This window comes from Hylobates moloch, unplaced genomic scaffold (genome assembly GCF_009828535.3).
Source record: "Hylobates moloch isolate HMO894 unplaced genomic scaffold, HMol_V3 SCAFFOLD_8, whole genome shotgun sequence".
NCBI classification, from domain to species: domain Eukaryota; kingdom Metazoa; phylum Chordata; class Mammalia; order Primates; family Hylobatidae; genus Hylobates; species Hylobates moloch.
Window position 1 is genome coordinate 10,017,088 of NW_026652283.1, and position 14,871 is coordinate 10,031,958.

Here is a 14,871-nt window from a genome sequence, read left to right on the forward strand (position 1 = left end):
AGGTTTAGATAACATTGTTAAAATTTCATAACTCCAAGAATTAATACAGTTTATAGAATTGACTTGTTTAATGATGTTATACATTTTCTTCCTATAATAGAACTTGCTATTACTGAATATATCAATACACTGTCTCAATGTATTATTTGCAACTAGATTATAATACAACATATATTTAAGATGTTTTCTATCATTAATACATAGATTTCATAGATGCCATTTTAACATTTGCAAAAAGTTTAATTCAAATGATTTTTATAATTTCTATACTATTTTTACATAGAGTATTTTTCTAAGGTAGGGAAGACTCAAATTCTTTTATGTGAAGTTTAAAAAGAATTTAATAAAAAGTATGGAAGATGGAGGAGATAATTGGCAATTCAGGGACTCTGAGGTGGTTTAGAAAAAAAAACCTGAAATACTTGACATCAGATCTCAACTCCAAAAAAGGTTTTCTTTAACTCAAAAGCTGGAAGAAATGACTTTTCTAACTGCATGTTGAGACTTATGACAACATAAGTCATCATGATGTTTCTTTCTTCATCCTTATTATAGAAATGACTTTTTTCTCAACTATTCACATATTTGTATTAAATCTATTATTTCTCAGTACTGTTTATGGTAGACATATACAAAATGTGTTCTAAATATATTTATCATCCTTGAATATTATTCTGTGCATCTTTTTCTGACAATAATTATGTTGGCTATAAACTAAACATAAAATTAGAATTCATGATGAAATAAAAACTACCCCAAAGACGAAACCTCATTATTGATTTAGATTTGAGTGTGCTTACTATCAAAAAATTTAGATGTTTAAGCACACTGTGGTACATATGTGTGGTAAAAATCAGTGGAAAAGAGCAAAGATTTTGAGATAATGTGTCAGTTCTTAACAATTATAAGTAAAGATCATACATTTTTCAAGTGAAACATGATAACATGAAATGTATATGTGAAATATACATGGGTTCATGATTCTGAAAAACCTCTTACCATATTTTCTATAATTTGGCATCTTGTGAAAATATGATTAACATTATGTTATTGTCAATGTCTTTTAAGTCTTTCATATACACATACACACACATAGATACATTTTTAGACTAACTTTAGGCAAAAGACTTTTCTAGGTATGCTTTCAGAAATTACTCAAAAACATACACTACAGAAAAAAACAGTAAAAAGTATAAAATGTTCTAGACACTATCAGTTTGTTTTCTCCTAGAATACACACACAATGTCCCACTTGTGAATCTAGAGAGTTGAGAGTTTCAGGTCTTTTACTCAGCACCTAATCTGACACAAAATCAAAAGAAAGGTGTGTTTTAGCTTCTTGGTTCTCCAAATTAGGATGAATGAGTCAAATGCAAGATATATGTTTCCAACAGCCTTGCTAACCATGACAACTGGGTCATTCTGCAGCCTCCTAGGACTCCAAACCGAAATGATTAGGAATAGAAAGAAAATGGCACATAACAAGAGGAAGGAGATCAGAGTTTGCAAAGCTTTTATGTGGACCTTGGTGCTGAGATCTTGAGATCCTTCTCCATGGAGCTGCATCTTCTTGAGATGTTTACACAAAGAACAGATTAGCATCAGAAAAGATATCAGGGACAGAGTAAAGGGTATGAAGCTCCATAGGGTAGTTACAGTCATATATGAAAGGTGTACTGTATTCCTCAATTTCATCTTCTCAGTCATGTTTCCTTCATATTCTTCTGCCCATATATTCTCATCCACGTTTGTCACAAGAAGATGACAAACCAAAAATATCAAAGTCCCCAACAGTATCACCAGAATGACACTCCTAACTCTCCTCTTTAAATGAAGAAAAATAAGGTTGGAGAAACTGGCAATCTTGAGCAAATAAAATATGCTGAGGCTAGCAGCAAGCCACATGCTGAAATGGTTGGTTACAACCCAGGCATTATAAGAAGTAATTCTTAATTCTACACTATAAAAAGCTGGATTCAACACAGTTAAATACCAATTTAATAATAATGCCCAGAGCAAACCAATTCTGGAGACTGCCAGAGCAGTGAGAATTTGGTCAGCTGAGGAGATCTTTTTTCTCTTCACCCAGTCAATGAAATTTACCAGTGCTATGAAGCCATTGGCAAAATTTCCAAGAACAAATAAAGCCAATATTAGAATTGAAAAAAAAATGTGTAGAAAAGTCATCATATCTGAGCAGAAAAAAAAGAAAAAAATGCAAACCTAATATCACTGGTTGTGATTTCTTTAATACTCTGACCTTAAATTTTATGTGCATCTGATTTCTGAATGTGCAGTAACATTCTTTTTACTTTTAAATACTGTGACCAGTGTCAAACAAGAAAGTACCAGCTCATGCTAATGGATGAGTTTGATGTCATCTTTATGGAAAACATTCTTATTTTCAAAACAGCTCAAATTAACTCATTCATTCAATGTCCGTTCTTGTGATGGGACTGAATTATTCATAATGAGGTTGAAGTGAAACTTAAATTTTCATTTACCAGCATGCAAATAAAGACATATTCTCTTTCAATATTTTGCAATGTTTTCCTTGTTTAACCGATACATAATTTGTGTTCAGCAACTTCAGCTGTTAGATAGGGAAATTTTGCCCCTGAGTCCATAGTTCATACAGTAAATGTCTAAGTTCTTTAAAAGACCTTAGTCATAACTAGGATCACCACCATAACGGATTTACTATTTATGCTAGATTTAAACAGACAGAATCCAAACTTTTAAATCAAAATCATCCAAGGTTTTCTTGGGAACCATAAGAAGACCAATACACCTTAAAATCTGGTTGCTGCTAACCAATACTTTTGTGTGAATTTATTGTTACCATGTTCATAAATAGATACACACACAGAAAGAGAGAGAGACAGAGAGAGAGAGAGAGAGAGACTGTAACACCCCTAAGGGATGGAAGGAATTATTTTTTTATGCTTTCCAAAATGGGAAGTAAGTTTCCTGGAGGCCATCCACATGAAATTAGTCCTATTTTCCCAGTGAAAACTGAGTGTTTTCAGACACCACCCCCCCAAAAAAAAAGTATCAAACATCAAACATATCTTTCATGCTTAAGCATTTGGTAAACTTACCCTCAAGTCTATTTAATGTTTAACTATTTATTATTTAATTAAAATGTTCAACAGTTTTGTAAATATTCCTGAGTACCACACCTTATGACGCATAATTTTTCAGTATCCTCCCACCATAAGCAGGGTGATTATCTGTCCCCTGGACACGGAGCTCACTCACACAACTTTCTTTGATGAACAGAAAACTGGTAGATTTCACACTGAGGTTTGAGATGGCTTCCACACTGGGGTTTCTTGCTCTTTTCCATTGACCATGAGATCATCACCTGGCTAGTACACTGTTCCCAGAATGAGAATGAAAACTAATGGAGTCAGTTTGCCTGCACCTGATCCATCCTAAATTGGCCAAAGTCTAACTAGCTCCAAGATGCAGAACTTGGCCCATCTCAAGTCACCAGAGCTATCCACCAAACCCAGCTTACAAAACCTGAATCCAAAGATACATGAGATAAAAATATCTAACGTAGTTCTTCTGGAGGGATTTCTCTAGTAGAAAAACCTAACTGGTATAGGTACTATGCTACACCAAGAGTGTGGGGAAATATATTCACCCATGTTTTGTCAGGAATTCAGGAGCCAAAAGAAAAATAGATGGGGAGTGGCAAAGTTTTGTCATGTGAGGTAGATAATTAAAGGTAATAAAAAATGTTTGGAAAGATTTGTGTGCTGCAGGTAGCATCATCTCAAATTTCCACATGTTGCAGCTAAAATAAAGTTCCTACTGCAACTCTCTAAGAGTTGTATAAAAATGTGTATAAATGGTGAATTTTTTGCAAGGTATATAATGAGCAGAATAATTAATATTCTTTATGGAACATTTCTCCAGTTAATAATTTTTAAATACAATTATAATGCACACTTAGAAATGGGTGAAAACAAAAATGGTAAACACAGCAATGTGCCACAAACACTCATGCAACCATCATGCAGGGCAAAACATGTCACATTGCAAATAGCCTAGGTCCACCTCCATGCCACTCTCCAAGCCCCTACACCTTTCTTCACATACCCTGAGGACAGCAATAGCCATAATTTAAGATGATCATTTCCTTGATTTTCTTTTTTTTTTGAGACAGAGTCTCGCTCTGTCACCCAGGCAGGAGTGCAGTGGCGTGATCTTGGCTCACTGCAACCTCCGGGGTTCAAGCGATTCTCCTCCCTTAGCCTTCCAAGTAGCTGGGACTACAGGTGCATGCCACCACATCCAGCTAACTTTTTGTGTTTTTAGTAGAGACAGCGTTTTGCCATGTTGGCCAGGCTGGTCTTGAACTCCTGACCTCAGGTGAGCCACCTGCCTCAGCCTCCCAAAGTGCTGGGATTACAGGCATGAGCCACCGCGCCCAGCCTTGATTTTCTTTATACATTAACAACTAGGTAGGCAACCCTAAACTCTGTGACATGGTTTTGCCTACTTTAAACCTTTAAACCATATGTAGGTGTAGTCCTGTATGTTCCTGTTCATGGCTTCTTGGACTCACCTTTACGTTTCTGAAATTTACTCGCATAGTTGCATCTTTATGTGGTTCATTTCTTTTCACTTCTCTATATTATTCCATTGTATGAATGTGTTGTAATGATTCATTCATCTTTAGTTGATACATATTTGGGGATTTTCTTTTTTGAAGAGATATGAATAATTCTAGTATGACCATTCTTTCATATATCATTTGATTCATTTCCTTTGGATATATACATAGAAAGATAATTACAGGGTCATCAAATACAACTTTCAAATTATCTTCACAGACATAGAAAATTCCAAATTTAAATTAACTAACCTTTCTTTTTTATAGCTTTACTTATAGACTATATATAGCTATTTCTATATCTTATTAATTAAATACTTAGCCTAAAAAGACACCATCATTTTATACAGTCAAAATTTCTTTAGACTTATGCACATATTTACCACTTCCATTATTTATTATTCCTTCATGCATGTTCAGCTTTATATTTTTAGTAATTTTCCTTTTATCTAAAAAATTTTCTTTTGAATTTCTATTTATTACAGTCCACTGTGGTTTTGAAACACACTGAAGACCTGATTCCATTGAATTCTAGCTTCGATTTTGTCTGTTGAAAATAAGATTGTCATTTAGACAGTTGTTTCTTTTTACATAATCTTTTTCCTCTACCTACTTTTCAGATTTTTGATTGGTCTTTGATATCCTGTGGCATTTGTTCTTAATTGGTTTTAGTTATCTCATCTAAGTTTTAATGGCTTCTGAAAATATACGGATGTCTCAGAATAGCCAAAGTTATCCTGAGAAAAAAGAACAAAACTGGAGGAATCACATTACCTGACTTCAAAGTATACTACAGAGCTATAGTAACCAAAACAGCATGGTACTGGCATAAAAACAGACACATAGAGCAGTGAAATGGAATAGAGAATACAGAAACAAATCCACACCTATAGAGAACTCATGACAAAGGTGCCAAGAACAAACACTGGGGAAAGGACAGTCTCTTCACTAAATGGTACTGGGAAAACTGGATATCCATTTGCAGAAAAATGAAACTAGATGCCTATTTATCACCATATACAAAAATCAAATCAAGGAGGCCTCAATGATTCAGTGATGTTTGATGAGTGGTACTGTTTAGTGTTGATTTCTGAGAAAGAGCATTCCAAGAAGAAGGGACACAAGTATGAAGTCCCTGAGGCAATTCTTGGTACATTCAAGAAATTTCACAAAGTCCAGTGTTGCTAGCAAGGGATAGCCAGGCATTTTAGGACAGACAGGCAGACAAAATCGGATCATTCAAATAATTATAGGACTTTGTAAGGATTTTGGCCTTACTCTAATGAGATGAGAAGCCACTGAAAAATCTAAAGCTGAAGAATGGCATGATCAAATTTGCATCTTCACAGGCTCTCTTTGGCTGCTACCTTGAGAGTACATGAGGAGAAAACGATGTGCAGAACTAGAGAGAATTATTTGGAGTTGATGGCAATTATCTTGGCTAGGTATGGCAGCAGTTTAGATGAGTATGGCAAAAGTGATGACAAGGGATTGGATTCTGTATGTTTTTGAGGGTAGAACCAACAAAATTTGCTGATGCCTTAGAGATGAGTTCTGAAAGAGAGAAAATGTTAGCTCCATGTTTTTGGTCTAAGCATCTGACAGACTGAAGTGGTCATTAACAGAAGAGGGAAAGGCTATAGAAGAAACAACTCTGGAGGCTAGAGGGAAGATCACTATTTTGATTTGGACATGTTAGTTCAAGGTCTTGTTAGACATCCAAATGAAGATGTCAAATGACTTCTTAGAGAAAGGATTCTAGAGACCAGGGTTGACGTCTGAGCTGAAGGATTAAATATTGGCATCAACAGCACACAGAAAGTAACTAAGGTTATGACTAGATGAACTTACCTAAGAAGTGGGAGTAAAAACAGAATGATAAAAACATGAGTGTAGACCATTATTTCATAGCATACACAAAAATTAACTCATAATTAATTGATCATGGAGAAAAATATAAAAACAGATTACTGAGATACTGAGACATTAACTGTACCAAGTGCAATAAGTCAAAATGGGTTAATCAATCATCATTCTATCTGTATATTTCCTTACTTACATCTTCTTTTCTATAATGATAATCCCCTGCCTATCAATCTGTCAATATCTACATTGCTATCTTAAATAAAACTTAATTAGCTATCTGGTCACCATCACTCTGATTTAGCAGAAATTCAAGTAAAAACATTATTGATGCTCTGACCTTCTCCATAGATTTTTAGTATTGTTACTTTTAAATGTAACTTTGACATTTGAAAAAAAGGGTTATGTAATTTGATATATGTAACTATATGTATATAAATAAATAACATATATGAATAATCAGCCTTATTCCTCTCTATTGAACCATGTGGCTACATTATCTGTAAGGAGACTGCATGAGATCACCAAAAAAAACCAGACATAATTGATTAGAGATTGAAGAATTTAGACCTTGGGCAATCTGATATTTTCAGTTTACAGACAAGAAGAACTAGCAAAGGAGACTGAGAAATTGTGCCAGTGAACAAGGATAAAATCAGAAGAGGGCAGCATCCTGAAATGCAAATAAACTATGTTCAATGCTGCTCATAGAGCATGCAACATGAAAACTAACCATTGGCTACACAGACTTACCAGTGATCTTGCAAATGTCAGATTTAATGGAGTGGTGACAGTAACGGCCTCATTTAAATGGGTTGATAGACCAATAGTTGAAGAGGCTTCATACTTTGCTAAATAATTATAAACCAAGAGGGGACAAGAGTTGCAAAAGCTGACTCCTGAGGTCAGCCTTTGACGTTGAAAATCAAAAACCCTTAGCCAGTTCTCTGGACTGAGCCAATTCAGAGAAGCAGAGCTCAATGATTAAAGGAAAGCTTACATGCCCTCGGTAAACGACACTGAAGATTCACCACAAAAATATTCAGGAAATATTCACTTGACCCTTTCTCAAGCACCTGTAGCCATTTCACCTGTAGCCATAACAGTACCCAGAGGAAAGGACATATATCCATACTCTCAGAATTTTAAACATGGGGCCTGAACTAACACTAATCATATTTGAATACTAAAAAAGACACTGTGTTTCACAGAATAGAGTGGGAGGCTTTGTTTTTGGTCATTTGTTTGTTTTTTTGTTTTTAGAGACAGAGTCTTGTTTGGTTGCCCAGGCTAGAGTGCAGCCCAGGCTGGAGTGAAATGGCACAATCATAGCTTACTGCAGACTCAAATTCCTGGGCTAAACTGATCCCCCTGCCAGAACTTCCTGGGTAGTTGGAACCACAGGCACGCAGTACCACAATCAGTTTATTTTCTTTAACAAACAGGGTCTTGCTCTCTTGCCCAGGCTGATCTGGAACTCCTGGCCTCAAGTGCTCCTCCCACCTCAGCCTCCCAAATTGTTTGGATTACAGGTGTGAGCCACCTCACCAGTCCTGGAGTATGAGTTTTTGAAAGTCAGATGCTGCATAAAGTTTTGGCTCATGTTCAACCTAAGGTGGATCTAATGAGTTTATATTTATTATCTCTTCCAGAATGTTAAATGAAATTAACAGTTTCAACAGCTAGCAGAACTCTCACATTGCTTCCAGACCTGTATATTAAGGGACATTACTGTAAGTAGGACCAAAAAGAGTCCTCAGAAATTCTCCTCTTCTGGCAAGACAATGAGTAAAACATAATAACTGCATTGTCCAAGGAATAGAATTGGTCACCGACATGACAAAAAACTCAAAAGTTCCAGGAGGTGGTTGTCCATTTTTGATCCCTATTCAGTTAACCTATCTGGCTTCTGCCAAAGCCAGATGGATTATAAGATGAATGCACATTACCATAAACTTAAATCACACTTGCAGATGCTCTCTAGGATGTGGTACCTTCACTGAGAAAACATGGTTTCTGGCTCTTTTTATGAGGCTTTTGATTTGGTGAACGCTTTTTAATCTACATCCATTGGGAGAGAAAATCAAAATGATTTGTTTTGGTGTGGTAAGAACAAAAGCACTGCTTCACCGTTTTATGTCAGGGCTATGTCACTTCTGTTTTCAGTTTAATTGGCATTTTGCAAAACATCATGCTCACTCAATATATTAATAATATTGCATTAATTGTTACCCATAAGCAGGAAGTGGTGAGTTTCTCAAATATAGTAAAATACCGTAACATTGAACAGAACTAAAAAGCAGAAGAAGAAAGATGAACAAGAAGATTCAGTGACCTATAACATAGATGATGATTTTAGCAGTCCAGTGCTCCTAGTCCACATGCTGAAACGCCCTTTTAAAGTAAACAGCATGTTGCTCTCTATACATCTATTTCCTATCACTAAAAATGAGACACAATATTTGTTGGGCCTACTGGGATTCAGGAGCCAATGTATTCCACATTTGAGGATACTGCTCTGATTCACTAATGAAGTTTCCAAAGGCTACTGGTCTCAAGTGGAACTAGAACAAAAAATGGCTCCAGCAAATGTAGGCTCCAGTCCAAGCTACTGTGCTCATTGTGACAGATAATCCAGCAGAATTCAAACCCGGTAGAGGTATGCATGCATAGTGGGCATTATAGGACTCTGTGCATGCTTCTTACAAGCCCACAGGAGAGGGGAGAGCAAACCCCTAGCAAATTAGTGCAAGACCATTCCCTCTTCAGCAGAGGAGTGCCCTCTGTCTCAAAAACAAAACAGCAGGTGCAGAAAATTAACCCAAGCATAAAGCCCTTCTAAGCATGCACATCTCTAAGCACAAGACCCTGTGCAACAGTGGAAATTAAATGCTCATAGTCAGCCATGATTGGAAGGCATGAGCACATCTGAATGGCACAAGGAGTGGACTGCATGGGACACAAACATGTGCTTCCTCAGATTCACTTATCTGTCTCCTATTCCCCTAGTCAGCACCTTGCCTGACCCACATCACCCTTCCATTTGGGACTTGAATGGATCACCACATTGCGGGCATGAGGTCTGACTTTCATAACCTCCACCAAGGGACTGGATGATGGAAAGCAGAACAGCAGAGATGGTAGTTCTGCCTCAGGGAAACCCTGGTCAGTGGGAAATAGAAGACAGAAGACAGCTGAGCAGATATGTTCTCCCTCCTCTGTTGCTTCCATGACTAATGCTGGCTGTGTTGTCCTCTCGCAGCTCTTCTGAAAAAGTCTTGGGAGCCAAGTGCACGCATCGGATAACCACCATGCTGTCTCTCTCACCTCATTGTGAAGTGGTCGTCAACAGTCATATCACACATCACAACACATAGTTTCACATCTTCTCTTGACTCAATTTCCACATGTCCCAGCATTGCTGCAGTGGGCCTCCTTCCAAATAAATGTTATCACTTTAATATCAGACATTTGCTCTAGTTCTAGACCCCTGATGATAAGATATTCATTCAGTGTTATAATTATTATTCATTCATTTTTCTATCAGTTTATAATATGGTAATTAAAGTGGTCATTTAGAAAGGATATTAAAAATACTATCTAAAATTATATTTTAGTATGATAGTTGGTAACTAAATTTTTTTAAATGAAATGTCATTTTTGTTTATGTAATAACCAGCTAGAAATACCACAATATAAATATATCGTTCGCAATAGAAAAGATATGTGCACTTATACAAAAATCTTTTATATCTTTTATATGCTTAGTAAAAAGTATTGTAATAAATGCCATCTTTTTATTTTCCACTTTGTCTTTGTGTCACACATCTGATATAGCTGCATCAGTGCTATATTATAATGATATTTCCCCTAGAACTGTGGAATAGCCAAACTTTTGCTCTGAGAAATTCTTCTTCTTGGATAATCCTGTAACTTCAATCTGAAACCAGAACAGAAATATTCACGCAACTGTAGATTTTGTGATGTGTTACATTTTCATTGGTTCACCACCCCAATATAGTTCATATTCATTCATTCACCAATTAACTTGTTCATCAAAGTATCATTTTTCAATACCTAGTCTGTGCGCTATCTTTATGTCTTGGGAGTCTACAGTAAGCAGGATCTATATGATCTCCACTTTCATGGTACTTACATTGTACCAAGGAAGATATATGATAAACAAACAAATCAGATGTGGAGATGATTTATCTTAAGGTTTAGATAATATTGTTAAAATTGCATAACACCAGAAATTAATACAGTCACACAGAATTTAGCTGTTGAACTAGGTTATACATTTTCTTCTTGTAATAGAATTTGCTATTAGTGAATATGTCAACACACTTTCTCTCATTTCATCATTTACACCAAGATTATAATAAAACATATCTTTAAGACATTTCCTATCATCAATATATAGATTTCATAGATGCCATAATTTCTATACTCTCTTTAGATTGAGCTTCTTTTTAAAGTAAGGAAAATTTGAGCTTTTTGAGGAATTTTAAGGATGGAAGATAAAGGAGGAAATTGACAATTCAGGAGCTCAGAGGTGGCTTAGACGAAAAACTAAAATACATAACATCAGATCTCAACTTCAAAATTTTTTGTTTAATTCAAAAACTAGAAGAGATGACTTTTCTAATTGCATATGGAAACTTATAACAGCACTGAAAAGAGCTCATGATCATGTTTCTTCATCCTTTTTATAGAAATGATTTTTTTCTAAGCTATTAACATACTATATTAAATATAATATTCCTCAGTATTGCTTTTGATACACATAAAAATATACACTAGATATATTTTTCACCCTTGAGTTTTATTTTGTGCATTGTTATCTAACAATAATTGTATTTGCTTTATACTAAACATAAAATAAGAATTCATCATGAACGTCTATAATCCCAGCACTTTGGGAGGCTGAGGCAGTGGATCACTTGAGGTCAAGAGTTCGAGACCAGCCTGGCCAACATGGTGAAACCCCATCTCTACTAAAAAAAAAAAAAAAAAAAAAAAAATTCAAAAAATTAGCCATGCGTGGTGGCACATGCCTGGAGTCCCAGCCACTCAGGAGGCTGATGCATGGGAATCACTTGAACCCCAGAGGTGAACGTTGTGGTGAGCCAAGATTGTGCCACTGCATTCCAGCCAGGACAACAGAGCAAGACTCCATCTCAAAAAAAGAAAAAAAAGAATTCATGATTAAAAAAAAAAAAACCCTTACCCCAAAGACACATTCTCATCATTGATTTAGAATTGAATGTCCTTACCATCCAAAAAATTAGAAGTTCAAACAACGATAAACAGTTAAACACACTATGCTACATATACACGACACAAATGACAACAAAAAACAGCAATGATTTTCCGATATAAGCTGTCAGTTCTTAATCATAAATAGAGATCATAAATTCCTCAAATGAAATATCATATAATAAAATATATGTGTGAAATACACATGGGTTCATGATTCTGAGAAATTTCTTATCCTACTTTGGTATAACTGAACAGTTTATATGAAAAATTGATTAAAGGTATGTTATGGTAAATATTAAATTTTCATATACATTCAGACCTACACACACACGCATATATATATTTTATATATATATACTTTTATATAATAAACTTAGGTAAAAGACTTTTCTATGTCAACTTTTGGAAATTACTCAAATACATAGACTACGGAAAAACTTGTGGGAAATATAAAATGTTCCAGACGCCATCAATTTGTTTTCTGCTAGAAAACACACAATGCACCTCTTGTGAATCTATGGAGCTGACAGGTTCTGTCCTTTCGCCCAGCAAGTCACCTGCCACAAAACTGAAAGAAAGGTCTGCTTTAGTGTCTTGTTCCCCCAAATCAGAATGAATGAGTGGAATGATGGATATATGATTCCAAAAGCTTGGCAAAGCATTAAGACAAGTTCTTTCGGTTGCATCTTAGAATTCCAAAACGATGTGATTAGACACAGAAAGTAAACGACAAGTAATATGAGGAAGGAGGTCACAGTTTGCAAAGCTTTTATGTGGATCTTGGTGCTGGGATCTTGAGATCCTTTGCCATGGGGCTGCATCTTCTTCAGATGTTTACACAGAGAGTAGATTAACAGCAGAAAAGATATCAGGGTCAGAGTGAATGGTATCAAGTTTGCTAGCATGGTTACAGTCAAGTTGGAAAGGTGCATTGCATTCCTCAATTTGATCTTCCAAGTTATGTTTCCTTCATATTCTTTTGTCCACACATTTATATACGTGTTTTCCATCACAAGGTGACAAATCAAAAAGAACAAAGACCCCAACACTATCACCAGAACTACACTCTTAGCCTTCCTTTTTAAGTAATGAAAAATAAGTCTGGAGAAATTGACGATCTTGAGCAAATAAAATATGCTGAGGCTAGTAGCAAACCAGATGCTGAAATGATTGGTTACTGCCCAGGCATTAGAAATAAAAATTGTTACTTTTAAACTAGATGAAGTTGGATTCAACACAGTTGAATACCAATGTAATAATATTACCCAGAGCAAACCAACTCTGGAGACCGCCAGAGCAGCAATAATTTGATCAGCTGAGGAGATCTTTTGTCTCTTGACCCAGGCAATGAAATTTATCAGTGCTATAAAGCCATTGGCAAAATTTCCAAGAATAAATGCAACCACTACTAGAATGGAAAAAACAATGTGTAGAAAACTCATCATGTCTAAACAAAAAAGCAAGTAAAAAATTCAGGCCTAATGTCACTGGTTGTGACTCCTCTGATATTCAGACTTTAAATTAAATATGCACTTGATTCCTGAATGTTCAATAACATTCTTTATACTTTTAAATTTCTGTGAACAATGTCAGCAGAAAAGCACCAGCTTAAACTAGTAAATGAGTTCGATGCTGCCTTTATGGGAAATATTGTTAGTCCCAAAACAACTCAAATTAATTCTTAGGCATACAGTCTCTGTTCTTGCTATAGGCTGAAATTTTTCATACTGATGTTGAAGGGAAAGCTGAATTCTCATTTGCTAGCATTCAAATAAAGACATATCTTCTTTCATTGCTTTGCAATTTTTTCCTTGTTTCACCTTTCCATAATTTGTGTTCAGCCCTTCAGTTGTTAGGGAAATTTTAAAACCCCGTACATAGATGACACAGTAAATATTTAGATTGTTAAAAGAGCCTGGTGATATCTAGAATCAAAATCACTATGGATTTATTTTTAAAGCCAGATTTAAATACACAGAATCTAAACTTTTTATCAAAATCACCCAAGATTTTCTTGGAAACCACAGGAAAGCCAATACTCCTTATAATTTGGTTGCTGTTAACCAATACTTTTGTATGGCATCACTATTAACAATCTTTTAAAAATTTATTAGACATTATCCAAATTATGTATGTAAACATTTAAAAAATAAATCATTTAATGATACAGATGTAGATGATATTGATTATGATGATAATGTCAGCTAAAAGGGGCCATACTCTTCTATAAATGTGACTTCAATCATGTTTTCTAAGTGCTACGTTTCAGGGTAATGAGCTCATGAGCTTGTTTCTTACATTATTCTCAGCATCAGGCACAGACAAAGATCCTCAGACAGTATTTCATTAAGAATAAGTTAAAACCAATGTATTTCCAATGATTTACTGGCTAATTTTTTTTCTTTTACCACATTCTGAAAATCATGACAAAAGTGCCCTACAACAAAGAATATTCTCCTTTGGGCTGTTTAATTTTCACTGCACTTTCATATGAACTTATCCTCTATACAACTATGTAGCATACAAACTGTATTTTATCTTTTAATAGTATCATTAGCAGGCAAAATTCTCTCAACTGCTTATTTACAATCTCAGCTACTGTCACTAAATCTGGGTTATTTTGTTATAGCAGTCAAAGTAATATTACATATACACAAGTACACTCAAAGATTACACTAAATATGTTTCATACCTTAACAGTTATCTTTCTATGTTTTCGTCTCTAATACAGAGTTGAAAAATTTATAGTAACAAAATATTTTCCCCAACACATATGCCATGCACATGCATAGTATTGTGATCTTTGAATGGTAACAACATGAGTATAATTATTTCATTTAGGGATAAATGTAGCAAAAATTGTCCTATACACTTAATATCTATAGTCCTACATACTTTATTATTTGTACTTTATGAAAAATTCCCTAATTGCTGCCAATTTGAAATGTGTATCATCAATAATTAAATTGGAAACAAGAAAAAAGTCTATTGCAATATAGTTGTTCAAAATCTGATGCTTCAAATTAAGATTAGCATTAAGAATGTGGATGTATACTTCCTGCTTATATCTTTCTTTTTTAAATTAATTTTTTAAAAGTATAAAATTTTATCATTTCTTA

The 14,871-nt window shown here is 35.0% G+C and overlaps 3 protein-coding genes across 3 annotated transcripts in view; all 3 read right to left on the reverse strand.

Annotated features, from left to right (window-relative positions):
• LOC116472686 (salivary acidic proline-rich phosphoprotein 1/2) overlaps positions 1-14,871 on the reverse strand; it is a 113,297-nt gene that overhangs the window by 54,452 nt on the left and 43,974 nt on the right. The window lies entirely within an intron of this gene.
• LOC116472685 (taste receptor type 2 member 50) lies at positions 1,243-2,242 on the reverse strand. Its single transcript, XM_032159633.2, has one exon. The coding sequence runs from the start codon at positions 2,188-2,190 to the stop codon at positions 1,291-1,293; it is 900 nt and encodes a 299-aa protein (XP_032015524.1). The 5' UTR covers positions 2,191-2,242; the 3' UTR covers positions 1,243-1,290.
• LOC116472682 (taste receptor type 2 member 20) lies at positions 11,159-13,624 on the reverse strand. Its single transcript, XM_032159630.2, has one exon. It carries the CDS (start codon positions 13,195-13,197, stop codon positions 12,268-12,270), a length of 930 nt encoding a protein of 309 aa, XP_032015521.1. The 5' UTR covers positions 13,198-13,624; the 3' UTR covers positions 11,159-12,267.

Coding starts and splice junctions, on each gene's coding strand:
- LOC116472685 (XM_032159633.2), bottom strand. CDS start 2,190: ATGATGACTTTTCTACACATTTTTTTTTCAATTCTAATATTGGCTTTA.
- LOC116472682 (XM_032159630.2), bottom strand. CDS start 13,197: ATGATGAGTTTTCTACACATTGTTTTTTCCATTCTAGTAGTGGTTGCA.